Source organism: Eschrichtius robustus, chromosome 14 (assembly GCF_028021215.1).
Source record: "Eschrichtius robustus isolate mEscRob2 chromosome 14, mEscRob2.pri, whole genome shotgun sequence".
NCBI lineage: Eukaryota > Metazoa > Chordata > Mammalia > Artiodactyla > Eschrichtiidae > Eschrichtius > Eschrichtius robustus.
Window position 1 is genome coordinate 47,928,484 of NC_090837.1, and position 26,230 is coordinate 47,954,713.

General features: G+C 42.6%; 1 protein-coding gene across 3 annotated transcripts in view; it reads right to left on the reverse strand.

Annotated features, from left to right (window-relative positions):
• Nucleotides 1-6,969: 6,969 nt before the first annotated feature.
• GAREM1 (GRB2 associated regulator of MAPK1 subtype 1) overlaps nt 6,970-26,230 on the reverse strand; it is a 215,004-nt gene continuing 195,743 nt past the window's right edge. For 2 of the 3 annotated variants that reach the window (XM_068563339.1, XM_068563337.1), the window contains 2 exons: nt 13,532-13,698; nt 6,970-12,152 (listed from right to left, as the gene is read on the reverse strand). In XM_068563339.1, the coding sequence (XP_068419440.1) occupies nt 11,255-12,152; nt 13,532-13,698 (1,065 nt within the window). In that variant the 3' untranslated portion in view covers nt 6,970-11,254. The remainder of the gene's footprint in view (nt 12,153-13,531; nt 13,699-26,230) is intronic. The other variant, XM_068563338.1, reaches the window with a different exon arrangement.

Below are 26,230 nucleotides of genomic sequence, written 5' to 3' on the forward strand. Positions count from 1 at the left end.
GGGTCTGTGGATGTGCGTATACCTGGATGCCTGGTACCCTGCTGGATACCTGCATTGTAAGCAGGCACATCTGCAGCTCAGGTCGATAGAGCAGCTGCACACAGAACCTCTACAGAAGGACTGGAAAAGCCTAAACGCACGTCTCAAGAGGAGCCTCTTTGCAGGACTGGCTGTATAATCAGAGAGTCCAGGAGCTCCATGTCGCGCTGAGAAGCAGGAAGTGACCCTGTGGCCGTGGCCAGCTGGGCGCAGTGCCAGGGCTGAGAATCAGAGAACAACCGGGTGTTGGTCAACCTTGGAGCACATGAGACACACTTTCCTCTAAACATACTGGGAATATCACTTAGGGACATGCCAGAGGGTGAGGGGCTGGCCGATCAACATTTTATTGACACTAAAAGTAAGTTCAAACCCGTCTTTAGCATTCACACAGCCAGGATTGGAAAGGCAGATTGTTACTGTTTGGGAATGACGGGAGGTACGTCGCCCAAATTACTTCAGTTAATGAACCCAGACAACTGCACACCAGCTGCCCTGCCTTCTTCCATCTGCCTGTGACATCAGTCCAGTCCCTCCAGTGTTGTTTGCCTGCTGGATCACTTTGGCTGTTCACAAGGACACATTTATGAAACTCAGGTTAGAGAATGTTTTCAGGCCTCATAATGAGCTAACTGGAGATAGAGCAAAAAGAGGGTTCAGGGAAATGTGAAATTTAGGCTAAGTCTGGGTTAAGATCTAAGAAGTCTCAGGGAAAGAGGTGCGAGAAGAAACCCAGACTGGGGGGGAGACAGGAGGCGGGGTCCCTACTGGGAATACTGAGACCTACAGTGGTTGGTGAGGACTGCAGCTGAGTTAGGGGATGAACGAGTCTGGTAGTGGGATAATCCACAGCCTGGAACTTGAGTATTGGGATTGCTGAGGGCATGCTGGTGTCAAATCCTCAACTCTAGCAACAGCTACTGATTTCCTTATAAACTTCCTGCCCCCAAATGTCACCCTGACACTGGGTGACAGTCAGGAGGGGACAAAGCCTATGGATGGAAGATGGATACTCTAGAAATGGCCAAATACTGGCAACATGTTAAGGCAAAAAAATAACAAAAATAAACGAGACCTCTCTCAAAGAAGTTGTCCAGGGTTAAATAATAGCATTCCTAATAGTTAACTGAAGAAGGAAATGTGTACTTCATTTTTCCAGGCCATATTTCAAAATGTTCTTTTGCAATTAGTATCTGTGAAAGATAAGTTATCTCAACCTTCCAAATAAACTGTCAATTATTAACTGATCCATGGACCCCAGTATTTTATGAGTTTCTGTAGTAGTGGTGTCTCTGCAGGTTGCCTTTTCCTTCTGCCGACACAAATAACTCCCACACCTATCATCCAGGATGATTAACATACAGAAATCTTACTTCTTCACAATGTGCCCCAGATCACTGGTGTACACAGCATGTACCATACTTACCTGTTTTTATCCGATCTCAGTGATTAGTGAGACCCGTGAAGAAATGGGATTGTACAAAGAGTGGACCCCAGGTTGCACGAACACGTTATGCACCTTGTGAAATGGTTGTCTATCCTGCTTTCAGGTTTTGCTTCAATGATAATTTACATGGCTAGATTTTTCCAACTTTAGAGGGGGGCAGATAGGATGCATATGCAGAACCAGCATATTCTACGGTCTTCACAGAGACAAGGAACCAAAAGTGAGGGCCTTTGTGTGTAGGACAGGGTAACCTAGACAGAAACATGGAGCCAGAATAGCCAAGCATTTTACAATGTGAAGAAGTCCCATTTCTCCACAGGATTCACTAATCATTGAAATGTGATAGAAACAGGTAAGCGTGGCTGTGGGAAAACTTTAATTGGCAATTACACTGTTTCAAGATGGCAACTTAAACTAAAACTGAAATTACTGGTAGTTTACTGGATTTGTAAAATCAGTCATCTCCTTAAAAGCTGAATTGAAAAAGAGACTTCCTTTCCTTTGTCAATAATTATGCTACACTGAAAGTAGTAAAAAGCACGGAGAATGAAGCATGAACATGTTTATGCCCAAACCGAAGTCTGATATTCTCTTCTTTAGAATTCATCTCTCCTTTGTTCTTCAGGATCAATTAGGTAGGTTCATGGTTTTATTGTTAAGGTGAAGGAGGCTTGAAGGAGATGTACTTTCTCAACCCTCACTTGAAAGTCAACTTTAGTGTAATGATACTTGATAGATTTTGGTTTTGGTTGAGGGTTTTTTGTTGCTCAAAACCGATCAATGGAAAAAAAAAAAAAGAAGTACAACTTTCTTTGTGCAAGAGCTTCTGATTTGCACCATTCACTTTCAAAATTCTAGAGACTCAGGGCCAAGAAGGAGCGAGGTTTCTGACAGGTCAGTTTTGCACTTTGAAAATTCCTTTGCCCTCTTCCGGTGGAAATGTGGCTTGAAAAAATTGTACAGTGCCCCACTTTCAAATCCCTTACCTTTTTTGAGCCACTTCCTTCTGTTTATATAACTTCAGGATTTGAATGCCTTTGGCTAACTAAGGAAAGTGGAAAAGTGACTGATGGGAATATAGAGACCCCCAGTACAGCTGGATTTAAAATTTTACTTGGGTAGTTATTAGCTGGTTGGAAAAGCCTGGCACCCTGTGGCCATGTTTAGTACTACAGCTGCTTCTCTCCCAAGGTGCCCCAGTTTGTACTCTTCCTAGGGGCTACCCTGGATACAGTGGGATGAAAGGCGTGTATGCTATGCGTGGATTTTTTGGGGGGGGGATTTTAAGAACTTGAAGTATAGTTGATTTACAATGTTTCATGTGTACAGCAAAGTGATTCAGTGATATATATATACGTTATATATATGTGTGTGTGTGTGTGTTTCTCAGATTCTTTTCCATTAAAGGTTATTACAAGATACTGAATGTAATTCTCTGTGCTATACAGTGGGTCTGTGTTATTTATTTTATATATAGTAGTGTGTATCTGTTAATCCCAAATTCATCATTTATTCTCCTCCTGCCCCCTCTCCCCTTTGGTAACCATTGTTTGTTTTCTACATCTGTGAGTCTGTTTGAGTTTTGTAAATAAGTTCATTTGTATCATTTTTTTTGGTTCCACATATAAGTGATATCATATGATGTTTGTCTTTCTCTGTCTGACTGACTTCACTTAGTATGATGATCTAGATCCATCATGCTGCTGCAAATGGCATTATTTCATTCTTTGTTAAGGCTGAGTAATATACCATTGTATATTTGTACCACATCTTCTTTATCCATTCATCTGTTGATGGACATTTAGTTTTGGATTTTTTTTTCTTTTACGTTTTTTCATCTTACACCTGTCTCAGTATCTCCACTGAGTCATAGTTTTTGATCAAAAAGCTGGAGACATGCACAGAGCATCCATTTTACAAGCAGGAGAGGTTCCTTTTCTTTACAGCTAACACTGACTGGGGAACATCAGCTCCTATTTTTAGGCTTAGAAGAAAGAGAAGTTGGAGGCCCAGGGTAGGGCATTCCATGGGCTTAAAAAAAACCCATTAAATGTTATTTTATTTTTTAAAATTTTAATTATTTTATTTATTTATTTTTTTAATTAATTATTTTTTGGCTGTGTTGGGTCTTCGTTTCTGTGCGAGGGCTTTCTCTAGTTGCGGCAAGTGGGGGCCACTCTTCATTGCAGTGCGCGGGCCTCTCACTATCGCGGCCTCTCTTGTTGCGGAGCACAGGCTCCAGACGCGTAGGCTCAGCAGTTGTGGCTCATGGGCCCAGTTGCTCCGTGGCATGTGGGATCTTCCCAGACCAGGGCTTGAACCCGTGTCCCCTGCATTGGCGGGCAGATTCTCAACTACTGCTTCACCAGGGAAGCCCCAATTAGTTTATTTTTTAAAAAACTTTTGCTCTTTATTATTTTAAAATTTTTATTTATTTATTTATTTGCACCAGGTCTTAGTTGTGGTAGGCGGGCTCCTTAGTTGCGACATGTGAACTCTTACTTGCAGCACGCGTGTGGGATCTAGTTCCCTGACCAGGGATTGAACCCCGGTCCCCTGCACTGGGAGTGCAGAGTCTTAACCACTGCACCACCAGAGAAGTCCTTAAATGTTATTTTAAAAGTTAAAAGTTGAGGAAATTGGGAGACAAGGTTGTCGTGGAACGAGTACAAAATGGGGAAACAGGAGATTTTATTTCTAGCTCTGGTTCTGTCACAAACTTTGTGTGATCCCAGGGAGGTCATTTAACCTCCATGGGTTTCATTCCAATAAAGTTAAGAGGTTGGACTGGATCATTTCCAGGGTTCCCCCTGGCTCTAAACTTCTGTGATCTGCCCATGGATGCTATTTCTTATGCCCTGCACAATATCTCCTTGCCAGCTGTGCTTCTGAGCATGCAAACTGTTCCTTATCTTTACCCATCACTGCTTCTGGTCCTGAGATCACTCTTAGCTTAGGTCATTCAACCATATCTACTAGTCTTCAATTGCCTGTGTCTTTTAGAGCCAATATTTGAGTCAACCTACGGAAACTCACTGATCTTTTCTAGTTCACTTTATATTCATTAAAGAACTGAACTCATTGCCTTCATTAAACTGGTCGAAGAAAAATTTATTCGTTGGCAAATGTTGCAAACTCGATCTGGAATCTCTAAACAGGTTCATATCTTACTCTCTTTTAGTCTTAGATATTTTATGATGAATACAGGTTTCATTTGTCATTCTTTTGACTTTACTCCATTGTTATCATGCAGCTGCAGGGTCTTGATCTTGATGGCATGAAGACTGGCCGCCATCAGGAACGTGATGGCATCATGCCGTCATTCAGTGGAATCTTAAGTAGCATTACTTTTGAAGATATGACAGCGAAGACATAAGCCCTGCTACCAAAGACTTATAGCTTACAAGGGTAGCCAGAAAGCTGTCAGCACAGAGGCGTGAAACCAAATCAGCTTGGGGGATGACACTTGGTAAATCCTGAAGGATGCACATGAGTACCTAAGCACGGAGGGACTGAGGTGGGAGAGGGGACTGCTTAAGGGAAAATTCATTTCAGTGAAATTTACCCAGCACCTACTCACTGTTTTCAATGATTTGGCTTTTTCTAACCTCAGATAGGTAGGATTTGGAGGATATTTGATTCTATGTATTTCTTTAAAATTTTTTTATTTATTTTAAATTAGTTTTATGAAAGTATACTTGATTTACAATGTATTTATTTCTGCTGTACAGCAGAGTGATTCAGTTATACGTATATATACATTTTTTCATATTTTCCATTATGGTTTATTAGGATATTGAATATAGTTCCCTGTACTATACAACAGGACCTTGTTGTTTATCCATTCTCTATATAATAGTTTGCATCTGCTAATCCCAAACTCCCAACCCACCCCTTCCCCCTACTCTTGGCAACCACAAGTCTGTTCTCTATGTCTGTGAATCTTCTAACCCAATATATTTCTAAACTCAAATTTACTTGGCAATATCCAATTTGGGGGAGTCATATGTCCTAGTGTATATCTGATGTAAGTACTTCTAGAACCTTGCGGTAGGTCCTTGGACGTTTTAGCCCAGTCACATCAACCCTATAGTTTTGTCCAGTGCACATCCCTGAAATCAGGAAAGTGGCCACCTATGGGTATAGTCACAGGTTTTATCCCTGTGAAATAGGGCAGAAGGGTTGAAGGTTTAAGTATAACATGGAATGAATGATTTAGGGATGCTCTGTCTAGCAAAAGAAGGCAGGAAGATTTTTTGGTGATTGTGAAGCTGGGGAGATCCTAGCCAGGCAAGGACTTAAGATCTCATTGTCCCCCCTGCCCTTCAACCCTCCCCTGAACAGCTCAGGAGGATAGTCTGAAGCTATTTCATGCTATTTTGAGTACAATAAAAGCTTAACCGGCCTCCACTTGCCAACTTCTCTGTAAAACTTACTGGTAGATGCTGCAGCGTGCTGAATGCTCATGACTTTCTCTAAAACCCTCTACCACATCTACTCACTGTTACGCTAATTGTAATTATAGAAATTAAACTATATATAAGCCAAAGAGATATGAATTTCTATTGTCTTTTTTCCTCTGTATGAACATGTATTATTTTTATTAAAAATTTTTTTTTTAAATTTTTTAAAAAAATTATTTATTTATTTATTTATGGCTGTGTTGGGTCTTCGTTTCTGTGCGAGGGCTTTCTCCAGTTGCGGCAAGTGGGGGCCACTCATCATCGCGGTGCGCGGGCCTCTCACTATCGCGGCCTCTCTTGTTGCGGAGCACAGGCTCCAGATGCGCAGGCTCAGTAGTTGTGGCTGACGGGCCTAGTTGCTCCGTGGCATGTGGGATCTTCCCAGAGCAGGGCTCGAACCCGTGTCCCCCGCATTGGCAGGCAGTCTCTCAACCACTGTGCCACCAGGGAAGCCCTATTTTAATTTTTTTATTGAAGTATAGTTGATTTACAATGTTGCATTAGTTTCAGGTATACAGTAAAGTGATTCAGTTATCTATCTACCTATCTATATTTTTTCAGATTCTTTTCCGTTATAGGTTATTACAAGATATTGGACTTGGTTAACCTGTGCTATACTGTAGGTTCTTGTTGTTTATTTTATATATAGTAGTGTGTATATGTTAATCCCAACCTCCTCATTTATACCCTCCCCCATTATTATTTTTTTTAAAGCTCACTAGTTCATCTATATTTGTCTTTTGTCCTAACTCCTGACCACACATGTACTAGATTCTCTTTGGTTGCCACCAGGTTACCTGGTTCCCAGCTTCTTCCACTTTCGATAGCCATAGTCTTCAATCTCTTGTTAACACGGAGTGAGCTTGCAGTCTTCAGAAACCCTTCAGACAAGTTCTCTTCTCCTCCATGAGGGTGGGAAAGAGAGGTTCTAGGAAACCACACAGGGGTCCAACTCACTGAGGAACGACTGCAAGAAGAGCAACTTTTAAAATTTCTTTATTTATAGACGTTTCCGAACCATTTAAATCAACAACGAATTTTTTCAGACAAAACATACCATGTTTATCTTGAGGTACACATTGGGCCCATAGACAATGCTCTGGAAATAATGCAACTGTTAACTGGTAGTTAACAACCCCAGTTTTCCAAGCAAAGAAACTGTAAAGATGGTTACAAAAGTCTTTGAAAAGAATATACCATTTTCATTTAAGTCAAGGAAATCTCCCAAATTTTTGACTAATTGAATTCAACTTTTAGGCTTAGGTTAAGCAATATTTTAAATGGAGCTTAATATGAAAATTGGGAGAAGGGGTTTATAGCTAAGAAATGATGATCTGAGCCCTACTACATGAGATTGTAAACAAAGGAAATTCATCATCTGATAAGCTCATTACAAAACTCATAGCCTAAAAATTAGACAGAGCAGCAAAATTACAGAAGATACTTGTATATACTTTTAACAGAAATCACGTTTACCCTTTGTTTCTAGCTTTCACAATGAGACAAATTTTAAAACACCAAGTTCTGAAGACTAAACGATGTGATTGGACAAGAAGTGGTCATAAGAATTACAGTCCCACAGTATAAAAATCCTACTTTCCATCATTTGCACTCTGGGCATCTGACTTTTCTTGCCCTAGCAGCCTGGTGCCATTGTATTCCTAGAAAAATAGTGGGAATTGGGATTAATGGTCATAGTTTCTGAAAGTCTTGTGTGTCCAACAGCAGATTTCACTTTTCTGGTGGACTGAAGTTGAAATTTTCTTTGAACAGTTCACAGTGGTCTTTGGAGAACTGTAGGTTTTTTTCAGTTTGTTATTCAAAATGTTAACTTCATACTCTTTAGGCATGATGGGTAGTGACTTGTGATACAGTGTGTTTGGAAAATGAAGAGCCCTCTATTCATCCACACCCGCCCCCTGAACTTCTCGAGGAGTTGTGTGCACGATGTGCAAGGTGGTTCTGGAATGTCGGCAGAGGGTATTTACCCACGTCTGAAAACAGTTGGAATGGACAGTCATAATGTTTCCCCGTAAGATTGTTTTATTTCTATGTGAAACAAGAATAAACACTGCAATTTAGTCGAATGGGCAGCTCGCTGCAACTCCATAAATGTGAATGGTCTATGTGGGTTGAAAGGGTCTAAATGTAAATTTCACAGTTCATAAAGTTGAGCAGCTCAACTTAAAAGAGAGAGAACGTGCAGGCGTTTACGAGATTCTGAGAAGGAATTGATCTGTGTTTGAGTGCTCCGTCCCAACAGGAATCAGGCCCACATTTTACATTTTAGCTGCTTGGTTTGGTTTATTGTTGAATTTCTTAAGGGGGTCACGATGGTTTTGGCCATGCATTTAAGGAATCCAAGAAAGAGTCCCGTTTGGACACTCTCCCCCAAGCACAGGGGTCAGTGCACAGATTGCAGGGAACCTGCCAGAAGATGTCCTCAGTCTTGACCTGGTTGGTTAGAAAAGGTTCTGCATGTGGGGATCTCTATACACTGCTTTTCACTGCAAAAGTCGCAGCTCAGAAGGGAAGGGCTGTTTCCTTCCTACCCCTGTTCTGCGTTCCTTGTCTTGATTTTCTCTGGCTATGCATGCCTTGTCTAGTAAGGGCGCCATGTGGCTTTGGCGATACCAGAAGATACTTACTACCAATTAAAAAAAAAATTCCGATCAGTAGAAAAGAACACTAGTCAGTGGGAGTCAGAGATACTTGCTGTCTCCAATGCTTTCCAAGTTTTAATGGTCTTGTAGTTTTTCTTTTATACCCCGTTAATAGAGGCTGCCATTTCTTCCTTCTGTGGGTTCTTGAGGGACAGGGCACACTTAACTCTCCATACATCCAACTGCCAGGAGAGTTCATGTCTCTCTTACACATACCCAGTCTCAACAACTGTGGTTTTAAACATAAACCTTACGAGTTCCAAGAGGGCAGGAACTGTCTTTTTATCAGCCTGTCAAGTCATACTAGCATAGTGCCCGGCACACACATGATGCTCAGTGAATTTTGAATATGTCAATGAAAGGCCATACTCCCTGCCCTCAAGGAGTCTCTATGTTGCCGTCGATATAAACTCAACGTACATATGCCAAGACAAAAAACAAAAAGGACTTTGTGTCGAGGTTTTGCAAAAGAAAAAAACAAACAAAAAGAAAAAATAGATAAAAGGAATCAGTTGTTTATGTGCGGCAACTGTCATAGTAAACTCAAACCCACTCATTCCTCCCTCTTGAATTGAGAACGGCGTCCAGGCGCTAAGGATTCACGAACGGATTCAGCAAGGTTTTGCCAAAGAAAACTTGCAACTTTTCAACATCATCCTTTCTGTTTATATTTTAAAGGAAAGTTCTGAGAGGTTAACTTTACCTAGGGAGTTGCCCGTCACACAGAAGGATGCTTTCTCAACATGAAAGTCATGGAGGGGCTGCGTGTCATCTGAGTGCAGTACTAGAAGCTTCTATATAAACTTGTCAGTTACTTTTGAAGAGGTGCTACAGTTTGATAGATTCTACAGGGTACTCTTTTATGGGGCACTTTTAACCTAGAGTATTTGCATTTTGGGAGACATGTTGGGGGGAAAAATGATTTTTTTTTTAAAAAAAGAGATTTAAGATGGAAAATGAGAAAAGGTATCAATTCACCCCAATTCTAAACAATGAGATGGATTAAAAATATCTTGAATGCCAAGAAATGAAGCCATATATTGAACAGGTCTGCAAAACTAGACTGGTGGGTCTTGTCTTTCCATTTGTGTATTTATCCTGATGAGCAAGAAGAGCGGATAATAACATACAAGCCAATCCTGCAAGTCACACTGACACCTGGGTGGCTGTCTGTCCATCTAGAATGTGGGGACAGACTCTGGGGGAGACAGGGCTAGGGACGATATGCTGCTCGGAGAACAAAAACTTTTCTAAGATTTATATTCCTTCGAAAAGTCAAGAATTATGTGGATGCCATTATATTTTGGAGTATTTATTCACGTTTGGCAAAAACTGTCAGACTGGGTCCTGGGATTGTTGGAATGAAAGTATGGTAATCATGTATTTTCTTTGGAAGAGAGGAAAGAAGAGATTTCTGAACTAAACAAGTACTCCTACTGATACTTTAAAAAATGATGCAACAGATGTAGCACATATCAAAGCAGAGGATGGTATGTCTGATTTCTGAGCTCTCCTAAAGCACAAAGCATGTTGAGAACACCTGACACGCTCTGAGAAATGCTCTCCAGACCCCTCATCACCACATACCAGGAGAACAAGACCCTCAAACCGGAGAAGAATGATCACTCGACAGAAATGGTCATTTCCCCAGACACTGATCAGCACGGGAGTATTCTATGTAAAACCCAGCCTGTAATAGGTTTAAAATCAAACTTAATTCTTCAATACAGACTCTCTACTGATTTGTTCCAAGTTTTCTGTGATGGAGCCTGATAAGACTCAGCTTCGAGGGACAGGGTTCTGAGAATCTTTGGAATCATTCTGTCCCATTTCCTAAGAGAGACGACTTAATTAACGGCCCCAAACTTCAATGGATATTTGAAAGTGAACAGATTATTATCTAAAAGATCAGACTCATACTGATGTTGAAAACATACATTTGTATTGTGTAAATATACATATACGTATATATTCTGGTCTTTTTTATCTCTGCTCAGTAAAATTAGCAGCAGTTACAGATAAATTATTGTGGTCATGATTTATTATTTCTAAGGACATCATAGATCCTCTCTACTAGCACATGACTTTTGTAAAATGCCTTTTGATAAAAAGATCCCCACCAAGCACATAACACTGCAGTGTCATTTCATATCACCAACATTTTCAGGCACAAGAGTAAAACAATTAGCATTGAGCAATCCGAACAACAGAGCACAGAATAAGTTGTCTAAAGTTGATCCTCCCAAAGGAGGGAATTGTTCAAAAGTGTTTTTTTTTTTTTTTTTTTTTAAAGATTCTTCTGTCTTTCAGCTTTGGCTATTTTGTAAATAAATATCACAACTTCTCACATAAACCTACTTGGGTAACAATTATTTCTCTGAACATGCCTTTTGTCTTTTAGCAGCTGTTGAGTGTTGAGTGATGTACAAGGCACACCTCTAAGTGTTCTGTACAGCATTTTTATTGATGTACAAAATAGCCTGTTCACCATTCAAAATCATAATCTGCATAGTAAGAGTTTTCTCTTATCCCTATTTACAGAGAAAGTTTTTAGTGCAAAAAAATGTGAAACTGTGTCCCAGCCCTCCCCTTCTAGAACACACATTTATCTGTTTTGTTCAATGCTACCTGGGGTTATTTGGCTATATTTTGGGCCTCCAGCCGTTAATGAACTGCAGGATTTTCTTCACCTGCAGTTTGCTCAGTTTGAAATCCTCGGAGAGGATTTCTTCCGTGAGCTGAACAAGCAAGTTTCCGTCAATCTTTTCGGTCACAAAGAATGCTATGACGTCTTCGGACAACCCTATGAACCGCAAGGACTTGGACACTTCCTCTATGGAGAGGCCCGACAGGTCGGCAGGTGGCTGCCACGGGGACCCGTCACCACAGGAGCGGGGGGCCAGCTGGAGGTGGAGGGGTGATGAGAAGGGGTAAGACACGGAGAAGATGTCCTGTGTGCCCTTCTGAACAAAGTACGGGTCCTCGGAGAGGTCCGGCGACCCAGGCTCGGGGTCTTCCTCAGCACCATCAATTTGCAGAGGCAAAGGTAGGGTGTCGAGGGCGGCTTTCTCTTCCACTGGCCTCGGGGCCCTAGGAGGCAAGGCCGGGCACGAGATGCTCTGCTTGGCGGGGCCGGCAGTCAGGGTCTTCCCGCCCGTGCTCTCCAGAGAGTAGCTGGCCGACTTGGGACACCCCGGGGCACTACCGCCGGGCTCCGTGGGCCTGGGCCCGGGTGGGCTGGCCGCCAGCTCGTGGCCGTCGAGGTCGAAGGCTGCCGGGCAGTTTCTCTTGGGCGTGCCCGGCGTCTTCTGTCGGGGGTAACTGTAACTCCTGCTCGGATCCAGCAGGAAGTCGCTCCTGGTCTGGGTCTCTGACGCTCCCGAATAATGATTAGGCCACGAGAGCCTGGAGGACAGAGCTTCAGCAGTGGGACTGCCGAACGGGGACTTGGGGTCCATGGAATCTGCTTTCACTCGGGTACACGGGTAGCAGGAAACGGGAGCGCTTTCAGGAGGACTCGTGTCACTTTTAGTAACGCTGCTTAAAAGCCAAACACAGAGAGAGAGAGAGATGAGTGAAAAAAAAAAAAAGTAAAATATCCAGCCTATCCTATCCCATCGATGTCACTTCTGAATAGAAAAATGTAGTTAGGCAACAAATATTATATTTCTTATCGTAAAGTACCTGCTTAACCTCACTGGGTTTGTTTTTTTTAAAGAATCTTTAAATTACTACAATACATCGGTAACTATGGATATGAAGATACTGATTTAATATGCTATAGCAGAGATGGCAAATATATAATTTTTTTAACAAGAAAATCATTGTTAGTGGGTGCCTGGATCTTTGTGATGAGAAAAATCTTTAGCCTTGTTTGGGCTTATCACCAACAGGTGCTGTGATTGATTAGTGATGTCTGCAGTGGGCAAGGGTGGAGTGAGAGAGCAGTAAAAGAGTGTCTCACGCTTGTCATCCTTGGGCTACAGTGACAGGACTACACCACCGATGACCCTATATCCATCCAAGAGTCTGAGGCTGGAAGAAATGTTTCGAATAAAATGCTTATTCTTGCCTTGGTTTCCGCACAATTGCGTAACATCAGCATAAAGATTTAAATGTCCAGGGGACAAAAAAATACCTGCCAAGGAGAGCTACTTTAACCTGTCACATGTGATCACACTCAGCTCTGGGGCCCTATCTTAAGAGTGACCGTGAAACCAGAGTGTGCTCAGAGGTGGGTGATGGGGGGACAGCAGGTGGGACTGAGGCTGCCTCTTGGAGGAGACTTATATCGCGGCTGACCTCACGGTTTCACAGCCTGATCAAGAGAGGCGGGGTGGACCTACATTTGTTTCTTTAGACCTAAGAAACAGTTGAAAGTTACATGGAGATAGATTTCAACTGGATATAATGAAAGATCTCTAAAAGAAGTTATTGGCATGTGCCAACCATGGAATGAGCTGCAGTGCAAAAGAATGAGCTCACGGCACTGGGAGGATGCAGATGGAAGTGGAAGACTGCCTGACAGCGATGGTCAGGAAGGGACTCCCAACACCAGGTGGGAATTCAGAGCAGACAGCCGACAGGACCCCTGCCATTCCGGGTCCTCCTTGAGGGTGCTGTCTGCGTGTGTTGAAGTCAAAGCGGAGACAAGTAGATGCCAGCCTTAACCACTGAACCCCTCACAGACTCTGCATCTTCCTAGGTCACTGGCTCTTCCATCCTAGCTCAGAACCAACAGGGCCCCATCATGCTCATCCAGTTAAAAAAAAAAAAATTTTTTTTTTTTTCTTTTTTTAAAAGAAAACTGCCTCTCCTACCACCCTGCCCAGGGGATGGCTGCTTGACACGGTTCTCAAGGACTGGGGACCTGGTTGATGAGGGAACCATGTGGAAGTGGGCCCTGGCATAGGACTTACATGTCGTGCAGCCCTGAAGAATAGTAGGACAAGGTGGGGCTGGGAGAGCGAGTCTGCTGCCGCGCCGGCTTGGCTGTGCGAGGAGGGACCGAGGGGCTGGTGGACTGAGGCTTTGCGCTGCGGGGCGGGACAGGCGGGGCGTTCAGGAGCCGGCATTCTTCCCTGACCTGGCGCAGAAGAGAACACGCGGGGTTAGCGACACTCGGACTACGCGCAGGGCCAGCTCCCTCCCGGAGGGCCCAGTGGCTGCTCTTACGTGACACCAGCAGGGGTGGGAGAAGGGGAGAGGAGACCTGAGCGAGCAAGGACTGTGGGAAACAGGAGGCTGCCAGAGATGGAGCGATTTTGAAAGAAACGGTTTGGCAGATGCTGCAGAAATGTAGCAAGTCATGGGAAGGACAGCACGGTAAAGAGCCGGTGATACGTGAGGACACAGGAAACAGGAATAGGATGAAAATAAGGGCGTAAGTGATCACGATATTAATAAAGGATTCCATTCTCCTAGCGAGTTGTATTTCTTCACTGTTCAAACTGAATTTGATTTGCTACAAACCTTAGGCAACAGTGGACCTTGTCTAGTGTAAAGGCTCCTTCTGAAGTTACGGTCAGGGCTTCTCACCAGGTAACTGTGCACATGAATCCCCTGGGGATCTTGTTTCATGCACATTCTGACTCAGTAGACCAAGGGTGGGGCCTGAGACTCTGCATCTCTAACAAGCTCCCAGGTGATGTGGACACTGCTGGACCACGCGCCATACTCTGAGAAACAAGGCGGCAGATGGCGTAATGAGGCAGCTCTCCAAATCCGAAAAATAGTAGTTTATAAGAGCTGCCTCCACCTCTCTCACCCTCCCTTCATCTTCACACCAGAGAGGGAGGCAGGTGACCTGTGCCATCCCTTGCCTGCCTTCGCCCCAGCTTGTTTTCCATTCACGGCCGGCCTTCAGAATATGGTTCTTTTTAATGAGGCAGATATTTTTATGTACTTCTCTGTGTCAGACAGCAGGGGGCAGTTTATACCTGGTTCAGCTAGTCTACCCTTAACTACGTAGGTAAAAACAGAGACAATTCAGACTTTGTTAAAAAAACACCCTTGCTTGCTTTTAGGCTGTGTTCCCACCCATTTTTTTTCACCTTTGCCTTCGATTCCTCTGTCCCAGGGGCTCTGGGTAATGAAGACAATGGAACGGAGCTCCTGTTAGCTTTGGTTTGGAGTTTGCTTAAGACCAAATGAAATGGGCTCACGTTACACTGCATAGTCTACCACCTACGCTGCACCCCGGCCCTCTAACTGGCTTCTGAGGCCTGATTCACTTGCTGGAGAAAACCAGATGTTAAAAAATTCATGTGACCCCGGGGTGACCCGGCAAACCTCAATTCTAAGCGAAAGAGAAGCCATTTAAAGTCTCATCCGTTGCATTTCTCCCTGGGCCTGGGAATCACAGCTCGCACCCGAGGACCCACCACCCTGGTTGTTGGGACCCACTGGATACAGTTTTTCTTCTGCAGCAGCCCTTTAGGCTAAAACAAAACATTGAGAGCAGCAGATTCTCTTCTCCAACAGCTGCGGGCGTTCTCTTTCTGAGCTTTTCAAAAGGTGGTGGAGGAGGAGGAAATGAAGTTTGGATAAGGAAGAGGGAGGCTTGCTTGTAAGCTGGCCCAGGGGGACTCTTGCCTCACTTTGGGGTCTTCTTAAGAAGCTGGGAACCAACTAGGACACTGAAAAGTTCTGGCTGGCTCACTCCACTCCCTGGCTTTTGGGAGCATATACTGGTTACAAAATAAGTAAGATATTGTGTCATCTTCCTTCTGTCTTGTTAGCGAATTGTGTAGTAGCCAACTGTGTTTTTCTTTCTTAGGGAATGTCTTTAGAATCTGGGATGGATGGGCGCAGCTTTTATAGATGTGCTTGGTTCTGTCTATGCTTAGAATAACAGGAATCATGGGAAACGTAAGAAGATAAGGAGTCCGTCAGTTAACTTTTCCATTTTAGAAATAAACGATCGCTTCTCAACATGGGATTAGAGAGAGGCATGAGGAAAACAGGGTTAAGGCTGAATTTGATTTAGAAATTTCTAAATTTTGGAATTAGTCATTAAATACATTTCATTAGGGACCACTTACCTAGATGTCAATTATGATATGCTGAGATGTCGACTACACTATGCATTGTAATTGAGGATCATCAGCTGACCTAGGTCTCGGAACACAGAAAAGCAGCCACTTGTAGTTGACTTTGACCTCTGGGAAGTCCTCTCTTCTCTTCTTATAACCCCAGACTCTCAAGGTTCCTGACATCTGGTTCTGCCCCCTCCTTCCATAACCGGACAGTCCTAAAGAGCTTCCCCATAGGCTTCCCGGTGACAGGAGGGGACGGGGGAGGCAGCAGTAAAAAGCAGCATTTGTAGGTCACAGGGCCTGGCGAGGTGAGCTCGGCTGACTGGAACGTTTCCAGCTACACTCCAAACAGCATTTGAAATATGGAAAGCTTCTGAAATGGCCACGTGACTCCTGAAAGGAGTTAAAGAACAAAGGGGTGTGTGTGTGTGTGTGTGTGTGTGTGTGTGATGTTGTCAGTGAGGAGATACTAACATGAGACCAAAGAAAGATTTCTTCCCTTGTGATGAGGGGGCAGTTTGGGTGTAATTGTGTGACTTCAATGGGAAAGAACTAGGCTTATTTGAAACCCATTTTGGAGAAAAGGTAGTTAAAAACAAAACAAAACCCGACTTCAGTGGGACCCCGTGGGTGACAAGAATTCAGCTGTAACAATGTGGAGGAGCAAAACTAGCGAGTGCTACACCGGGCAGGTGCGGGAGGGCGGCCCTCTCGGGGCGAGCACGGCTGACGACCCTGCAGACGCGTCTCCACGCGTTACTTTTGGTGCTGCAGATGTGGACGCTCAAATGAGGTCATACTGCAGTGCGTTTTATGGGAAAACTATATACGCTTTGGGGGAATGTATACATTTTGGGGTTCAGAAGTGACACACCGACACACTGTGAGGGTTTATTGTGCCATCTTACTTCCTATCTCTTACATCCTTTTAACAGTAATTATTCTACTTTCTCTTTGCTTCTTGATTTGATTCATCATGGGACATTTATATCCAAGAGAAATGTAGCTGTGGCTTGAAATGAATTTTATCTGACAATAAAAGGCAATTTATAAGACCAGATGGCCAATCACCCTATTTCCAGTTTTCCCTCATATTCAATTTCACGTTTAAGTGCTACATTTTCAGCACACTCCTTCTAAAAGTCTCAGCATGTGGCTTTCATCTTGTTACTTCCCATCTCCAGTGGCCCCCCTTGACTACTGGATAAAGTCCAGCTTCTCCTGTCTCCCACTGAGGCCTGCTGAAGACTTTCTAGTGATTTCTTCTCGCTAGAAGAAATTATCCCATTTGATTCCATCTTTCTAGTTACTTCCCTCCCTACTCCTCTATATGAATACGTGGGTCCATCCAATGGGGCAGAGTCCGTGTCACCTAAACACACCCTGTGCTTTCCTGCCTCTCGCTCTGCTTTAGTTCTTACTGCCCATCCCCTCCGGCCCAGCTCTAACTGTTACAGGCACGGTTTGGGACCATCACAAGTAGCCACCAGTACTTGTCATTGCTTCTGAACTCTGCCAACAGACTGTTTATGTTTACTTACTTCCCCTGTGTATTCAATTAGCCCGGAAGTGGGAATGGTAGGGGCTGTCGTCATTGTTCTTACTGCTCTGTGGATGGCACTGTGGATGGCAGGGTTTGGGGATTTGTCACCTCTGGCACAAATATGGCGCACAGAATGCCAGGTGGAGGTTATCGGATGTCACAAAACAAGTACAACAAGGCACTTTTATTTTCAAACTTATACCAAAAGAATGCCTTTTATATTTTAATGTGGAGACTGTTATTGATAAGTCATCTGGGCTGCATGTTAATTTTTTTGTCTTCACATTGGTGTCAATCTAGGGGAAAAAAAGGTGCCAGCAGACCTGGCCCCTATGACCGCCATCAACTCTGCCACCACGACACTGGACGTGGTGGCAGAGTGAAAATGACAGTATTTCTGAACCGGGAAAGGTTGTGGCTTCATTGTCAGCACCCCATCCCACCGCCCTGTAACTGCTGTTCTCAGTGAGGATGTAACAGAACACACCGTGCCCGGCACACCATGCCTGACGGACTAGAGCCCTTCTCTGCCCTTCAGTGCAGCATTTAAGACTGAAGTTCAAGGAGCAGTGCAGGGCGAGGGTGAGGTACTTGGATTATCAGGAATAAACCTCGAACCCTGGTGCTAAGGGAGGGGATGGCGTTCTGTCTGAGGCAGGTGTTACTACCCATCGCGGATCATGGGTGACTTCTGCCTGCTGGTAGGCAATTTCTGGCGATGAGCAGCTTGAGTGTTTGCGGCCGAGCTCCTGGCCCCTACTGGTTACGACAGGGTCAATGACCACAAAGTGGATTCAGGGAGAGCGGACTCCCATCCGTACCCAGAGCCTGGCTTCACAAGCAGTTCTCTGGTCTAAAGCCTTTCTTGGAAGTGGTTTTACTTCCAGCACAATCCTCTCATCCTTGCCTCTCCCCAACAGGTCTTTCCCTTTTCTAAAGAAATGCTCAATGATTCAGTCTTATCAGAGATAAGACACCGATACCCAGGAGTAGGACGCCTCTCGCCAGTGTTCAAGCCGCAGACCATGAACCCAGAGCTAAACAGAAAGCTAATTTATTGCGAGGTGGAACTGGGGAGTTCTGCTCTTTCCAGAACCATCACTTCTCTTTAGTCTACGAGAAGTCTATGCCTTCTCAGGGAGGCATATTTAAGTGACTGACTGCCATCTAACACACAAAATGTACTAGTGGGCTTTGAAGTAAGCTGTGGAAGGTGTCCGTCCTGAGGGCTAATGGCCGGGATCACACGCACCATCTACTGCCCCTAAAAGTCTGAAGAACATTGTGTCACTTTCCCTTTTCCTACAAACGACATTAGTTCCATCTACTATTGACTTGTTCAATTATATGCTGAGTGCCCATCACACGCTCACTGAGCTGGTGTTGACTAAAGCAGACAAGAATGAGTAGCCCCTGGAATTAGCTGGGAGGGAGGGAGGGAGACCAACACATGACTGAGATAAAAATCGGTCCTATAATAATAGAAGGTGGAATGAAGGTCAGTGGGAGCACCATGAATGATTCAGGAGGGCAGGGGAAGAACAAACTCACAGGAAATTATACTGAGAAAGTCTGGAGGAGGAAGGAGTCTTGAGTGTACAAAAGGTACATGGGCAGGAATAAACCACCAGAACGATGCCCTGGACTGGGGGCTTAGAAGGAGAGACAAATCCTGGTGCCACTTATCAGACAGACACTTAGAACAGAGCTTGGGAGAAACCAAGGGGTTGTGTTGAAAAGAGTTCGAGCTCAGTGTTCTACGGATAGAATCTGAAGTCCTGGTGGCACTGAGATCCCAGATGAGAAGGGAAGAGGGCTGAACCCCTAAGGCGCCAATAGAGGAGGAGACCAAGGGGGGAGAAACACAAGGGACCGCATCTCACCGCTCACGGCAGAGAACAGTCCCCAGTGGTGTCAACGAAGCAGATGGTGGGGAGGACGGCTCAGGAGAGGGATGGTGTGAAGATGGAACGACGGCAGGAAGTCAGGACAGGTTGGGAAGATGTGTGACAGTTAGCAGGTCCCTGGGGATCTTAGTGAATGAAGCTTGAGTTGAGTGAGGGGACCAGAAGCAGATTCCAGGCAGTCAAAGCCAGAACAGGAGGCGAGGGTGGAGTTAGTGAGGACAGACCACTCTTTTCAAGAAGGAAGGAAGGGGCTGGGAAGGAAGGGGGAGATAGCTATTAGAAAGGGCTAGTGGATTGAATGAGGCATGGCTTTTTTCTTTTTAACTTGGAAGAAACTTGAAAACGTGCCTGGGTAGGTACACGCACGCATGTAAACTGGAGGTTAAGTGCACACTGACTTCTGGGACGGAGAGGAGAACACATTACCCCACTGCTCTCTGCCTTCACCATGCCAACACTGGCCACGTAAAGCCAGAAAAATAATCAATGGCAGCTTATTATCTAACAGTGAAAGCAAAGATGGACACACCCAATAAAATAAATGGCTTTGGAAAGCTTCGTGTTACTATGTGAAGGTGGTTGACAAAGTCAAAACCCAACTCCAACCTGTGGTCAGAATCTCGTGCGTCACGGAATGGGACTATTTATTTTCTGAATACTCTCCAGAAAGTGTAACTTGATTTCCTGACTCCTGGAATAGGTATTTAAGCATCCTTTCCCCTCCCCACTCCTCACAGCTATAAGTCTGTTTAGTTGGGAGGAAACTGAGCCCGGGGTGAAGGACCAATAATTTGTGAAAAACGGAAAACAAGGTCTTCTCCCTAAATAGTCACATGTTAAAGATAACGCCATGAGAATTTATAACAAATACAAAGCTCATTATTGCATGGCTGGAAACAGGGTTAAATGTAAATGTTTAGAAGACAAAAATTCACACATTACATACAACTGGAGTATTTTATACACGTATGAACTACTTTCTTCTGTGACATTATCTTTCCCTGACACTTCCTAGGGATTAAAAGAATACAGCAAACGAAAGACACACAACGTGCTTATGAAACTGCACAGTGTAGGAATGGGGGCTTTTTGGTATGATGATATTTCTTGGAAAGTCTTAGTTTCTCAGAACTCCCTACTCGTCTTCTATGGAAGAAATGACACTTTCACACCCCTTCACTAACTGGACCAAAGAGACAGCTTAGGAAAACAGAAAACTTACTATGAAATGTTCTTTGCTGAACTTTTTTGGGGAAAAAAAAAATCAATTTCATAGCAGCAATTATTCAACTTTTAAATACAAGGCAGTGGATCTGGAGACACTTGCCAACGAGGCCTCACGTTTCCTTGTCTACAGTCTAAAATCTGCCATCACATACCTGTGGGTGAAAATCTCGGCTCAAAGACCACACTGCTTGGAACTGTGGGCAGTCACTAACGGGCTTTGGCCATCCTTAGGCGGACTAAGGATCATTTTGTTTCCATGTTGACACTAATTCAGAAAACACACACACTATAGGTGAGCTTGATCTAAAACTGGACTCACCTTTACCATGAGTTTTCTTCTCTAAAAAGCTGACTTCGGGATAATGCCAGTGTTGCAAAGAAAGGAGTTTTGTAATCATGCTTCCCTGAACTTTGTAACTTTGCCTTCACTGCATGCCCTCTGCCCTGTATTTTACATTTCTTCCCACACTCCCTCTCCCAGATAACAAAATCATTACAGCCTTAAGAAATCTTATTTATAAAGAGGCTTTTATACAAAGAGTTCACAACCCTGTCACATACCCATCAGGGGTATTTTCAGCCAAACAGAAATTAAAGTTTTACAATGACAACATGGCAATAAATGAACATCTATCTGATGAATTACGCCAGGGCAGATGTGATTTACAGTTGAAATCCTGATTCTCAGATGTGTGCGTTTCTTTTTCCCATTGTGTATGCGGATGATAAGGACCTAAGGCAGGCCTGGGTCTGCAATGGCCTCCAACCTCCAGGCCTCAGGCAAGGGAGTCAAGGCGGAGGGCACAGCAGGCCGCTACTGGGAAACAAGAAGGGCACGCAGTTCTGAAAAGAATACTTGTTTAAGTTCCAGGGTGCTTCCCTGGACTCCAAAGAAAGACTATGCCATTGGGGCAGAGAATAAAGACCTTTTCTGAGCAAGGAGTATAATGCATGATAGATATATTTAAATAGTATATAACTTTCCCATTAATGTGATTTTGTGCAAATGGTAAACCCAAGAGTGCAGATTTGAATCAAGGGCTATCCCATAGAATATTACAGTGACTTTATTAACATTCTAATCATTGAGACTTTCGGCAGACACAGGAGAAAATTTGTTGGCCTAGAAGGTTTCATTTAAAAATAAATAACCTACACAAAACCAAAGGCAGTTAGTTTCAAAATTACCAAAACACAATAATAATTCAGTCCTTATTTCAATTAACAAATGGGAAACGTAGGTATGGCTTGCTTACAGAGTGCTCCTCAGAAGCTGTAATTAAAATTAATTAAATGTCAAATGCCTTAAGAGACCGCATTAATTAGTGGAATCCTGAGTGAATCCTTTTGTAGAGCAATTATTTTGAAAAGTAAATAATCACTTCCAGATTAATCTTTTTATTACCTAAATTTGACTATCAATACACCAGGTTTATTTAAGAAGATCTCTCCTTTAGTGCCTTCTCTGATATATTTTTTTTAGCTTTAATTTATATCACTTAAAAATTTTTTTTACTGGAGTGTAGATATACTATACCTATTTTAGATATAGTAGTGTGTGTATGTTAATCCCAAGCTCCGAATTTATCCCTCCCCCCTTGTGTTCTCTAATATTAATAGTCAGTAGGAGAAAGCCCAAAGACAAAATAAAAATTCAGAGTAGAATCAATTCTTTTTTAAAAAATTTATTTGATTGAAGTATAGTTGATTTACAATGTTGTGTTAATATCTGCTGGGTAGCAAAGTGATTCAGTTATACATATATGCACACATTCTTTCTCATATTCTTTTCCATTATGGTTATCTCGGAATATTGAATATAGTTCCCTGTGCATAAAGTAGGACCTTATTGTTTATTCTATACATAATAGTTTGCATCTGCTAATCCCAAGCTCCCAATCCGTCTCTCCCTCCCCCTCCCTCCCCCTTGGAAACCACAAGTCTGTTCTCTGTCTGTGAGTCTGCTTCTGTTTTGTAGATAAGTTCATTTGTGTCATATTTTAGATTCCGCATATAAGTGATATCATATGGTATTTGTCTTTCCCTTTCTGTCTTACTTCACTTAGGATGATCATCTCTAGGTCTATCCATGTTGCTGCAAATGGCATTATTTCATTTTTTTCTTTTGAATAACTGAGTAGTATTCCATTGTATATACGTACCACATCGTTTTTACCCATTCATCTGACAATGGACGTTTAGGTTGTCTCCGTGTCCTGGCTATTGTGAACAGTGCTGCTATGAACATAGGGGGACATGTATCTTTTTGAATTATAGCTTTGTCTGGATATATGCCCCGGAGTGGGATTGCTGGATCATATGGCAACTCTATTTTTAGTATTTTGAGGAACTTCCATATTGTTTTCCATAGTGGCTGCACCAATTTACATTCCCACCAACAATGCAGGAGGGCTTCCTTTTCTCCACACCCTTCCAGCATTTGTTTGTAGATTTTTTAATGATGGCCATTCTGACGAGTGTGAGGTGATACCTCATTGTAGTTTTGATTTGCATTTCTCTAATAATTAGCGATCTAGAGCATCTTTTCATGTGCCTGTTGGCCATCTGTATGTCTTCTTTGGAGAAATGTCTACTTAGGTCTTCAGCCCATTTTTCGATTGGGTTGTTTGCTTTTTTGTTGTTGAGTTGTATGAGCCGTTTGTATATTTTGAAAATTAAGCCCTTGTCAGTCACATCATGTGCAAGTAGTTTCTCCCAGTCTGTAGGTTGTCTTTTCATTTTATGGTTTCTCTTGTTGTACAGAAGCTTGTAAATTTGATTAGGTCCCACTTGTTTATTCTTGCTTTATTTCTACTGCCTTGGAAGGATGACCTAAGAAAACACTGGTACGATTTCTGTCAGAGAATGTTTTGCCTATGTTCTCTCCTAGGAGTTTTATGGTGTCCTGTCTTATATTTAAGTCTTTAAGCTATTTTGAGTTTATTTTCGTGTATGGTGTGAGGGTGTGTTCTAACTTCGTTGATTTACATGCGGCTGTTCAACTTTCCCAACACCACGTGCTGAAGAGGCTTTTTTTCCCATGTTATATTCTTGCCTCCTTTGTCAAAGATTGACTGTAGGGGTGTGGGTTTAATTCTGGGCTCTCTATTCTGTTCCATTGATCCATATGTCTGTTTTTGTGCCAATACCACACTGTTTTGATTACTGTAGCTTTGTAGTATTGTCTGAAGTCTGGGAGGGTTATGCCTGCAACTTTTTTTTCCTCAGGATTTCTTTGGCGATTCTGGGTCTTTTGTGATTCCATATAAATTTTTAAGATTATTTGTTCTAGTTCTGTGGAAAATGTCATGGGTAATTTGATAGGGATATCCATTACATGGGTAGATTGCTTTGGGAAGTATGTTCATTTTAACAATATTAATTTTTCCAATCCAAGAGCATGGGAATATCTTTCCATTTCTTTGAATCATCTTCAATTATTTCCTTTATTAATGTTTTATAGTTCTCAGCATACAGGTCTTTCACCTCCTTGGTCGGGTTTTTTTAAGATTGACTTTTTAGGGCTTCCCTGGTGGCGCAGTGGTTGAGAATCTGCCTGCCAATGCAGGGGACGCGGGTCCGAGCCCTGGTCTGGGAGGCTCCCACATGCTGTGGAGCAACTAAGCCCGTGAGCCACAACTACTGAGCCTGCGCGTCTGGAGCCTATGCTCCGCAACAAGAGAGGCCGCGATAGTGAGAGGCCCGCGCACCGCGATGAAGAGTGGCCCCCGCTTGCCACAACTAGAGAAAGCCCTCGCACAGAAACGAAGACCCAACACAGCCAAAAGTAAAAATAAAATAAATAAATTAAAAAAAAAAAAAAGATTGACTTTTTAAAACAATTAATTAATTTTTTGGCTGCGTTGGGTCTTAGTTGTGGCATATGGGGTCTTTTTGTTGTGGCGCATGGGCTTAGTTGCCCCGCAGCATGTGAGATCTTAGTTCTCTGACCAGGGATCGAACCGGCGTCCCTTGCATTGAAGACGGATTCTTCTACTGGACCACCAGGGAAGTCCTGGTCAGGTTTATTCCTATTTTTTTTTTTTTTTTTTTTGATGTGATTAGAAGGGCTTTTTTTTTTGTTTTGTTTTTTACATTCCCTTTCTGATATTTCATTCTTAGTGTAAAGAAATGCAACAGATTTCTGTATGTTAATCTTATATCCTGCTAACTTGCTGAATTTGTGTTATCAGTCTAGTAGTCTTTGTGTGGAGTCTTTAGGGTTTTCTATATATAGTATCATGTCATCTGCATATAATGACAATTTTACCTCTTCTCTTCCAATCTGGATAACTTTTATTTCTTTTTCTTGTCTGACTGCTGTGGCTAGGACTTCCAATACTATGTTGAATAGAAGTGGTGAGAGTAGGCATCCTTGTCTTGTTCCAGAATTTAGTGGGAAGGCTTTCAGCTGTTCACTGTTGAGTATTATACTGCCAGTGGGTTTGTGGTAAATAGCTTTTACTATGTTGAGATATGTTCCCTCTATACCCACTTTGGTAAGAGTTTTTATCATGAATGGATGCTTTTTCTGCATCTACTGAGTGTTCATGTGGTTTTTGTCATTTCTTTTGTTGATGTGGTGTATCACATTGATTAATTTGCTATGTTGACCCATCCTTGTGACCCTGGGATGAATCCAACTTGGTTGTGGTGTAAGATCTTTTTTATGTGTTGTTGGATTTGGTTTGCAAATATTTTGTTGAGAATTTGTGCATCTATATTCATCAAAGATATTGGTCTGTAATTTTCTTTTTTTGGTACTGTCTTGGTCTGACTTTGGTATCAGGGTGATGGTGGCTTCATGGAATGTCTTTGGACATACATTCCTTCCTTCCTCTTCAATCTTCTGGAAAAGTTTGAGAAGGATCAGTATAAGTTCTTTTTTCTGTGTTTGGTAGAATTCACCTGTGAAACCATCTGGTCCTGGACTTTTGTTTGTAGGGAGTTTTTAAAATTATGGATGCTATTTCACTTCTAGTGATCTGTCTGTTCAAATTATCTATTTCTTCTTGATTCAGTTTTGGTGGGCTGTATGTTTCTAGAAACTTGTCCATTTCTTCTAGGTTGTTGAATTGGTTGGCATATAATTGTTCATAGTATTCTATTATTTTATTTTTTATTTTTTTGTATTTCTGCGGTATCAGTTATTTCTCCTTTTTCATTTCTTATTTTGTATATTTGGGTCCTCTTTCTTTTCTCCTTGGTGAGCCTAGCCAGAGGTTTGTCAATTTTATTTACCCTTTAAAGAACCAGCTCTTGTTTTTTTTGATTTTTTTTCTATTGTTTTTTAAATCTATTTTATTTATGTCCTCTCTGATCTTCATTATTTCCTTCTTTCTGCTCACTTTAGATTTTGTTTATTTTTCTTTTTCTAATTCTTTTAGGTGGTAGGTTAGGTTGTTTGAGATTTTTCCTGTTCTTTGTGGAAGGCATGTATCACTATCAACTTCTCTCTAAGAACTGCTTTTGCTGCATCCCATAGATTTTGTATGGTTGTGTTTTTATTGTCATTTGTCTCAAAGTATTTTTTGATTTCCTCTTTCATTTTGTTGTTCACCCACTGGTTTTTTAGTACCATGTTGCTCAGTCTCCATGTAATCATTTTTTTCTTATTTCTTTTCCTGTGGTTGATTTCTAGTTTCACGCCATCGTGGTCAGAAAAGAAGCTTGAAATAATTTCTATACTCTTAAATTTGCTGAGGCTTGTTTTGTGCCCTTGTATGCGGTCAATCCTAGAAAATGTTCTGTGTGCACTTGAAAAGAATGTGTATTCTGGTTTTTTTTTGGACGTAATGTCCTGAAAAATATCAATTAAGTCTAACTGTTCTATTGTATCCTTTAGGATCTCTGCCGCCTTACTGATTTCTGTCTAGAAGATGTGTCTATTGATGTGAGTGGGGT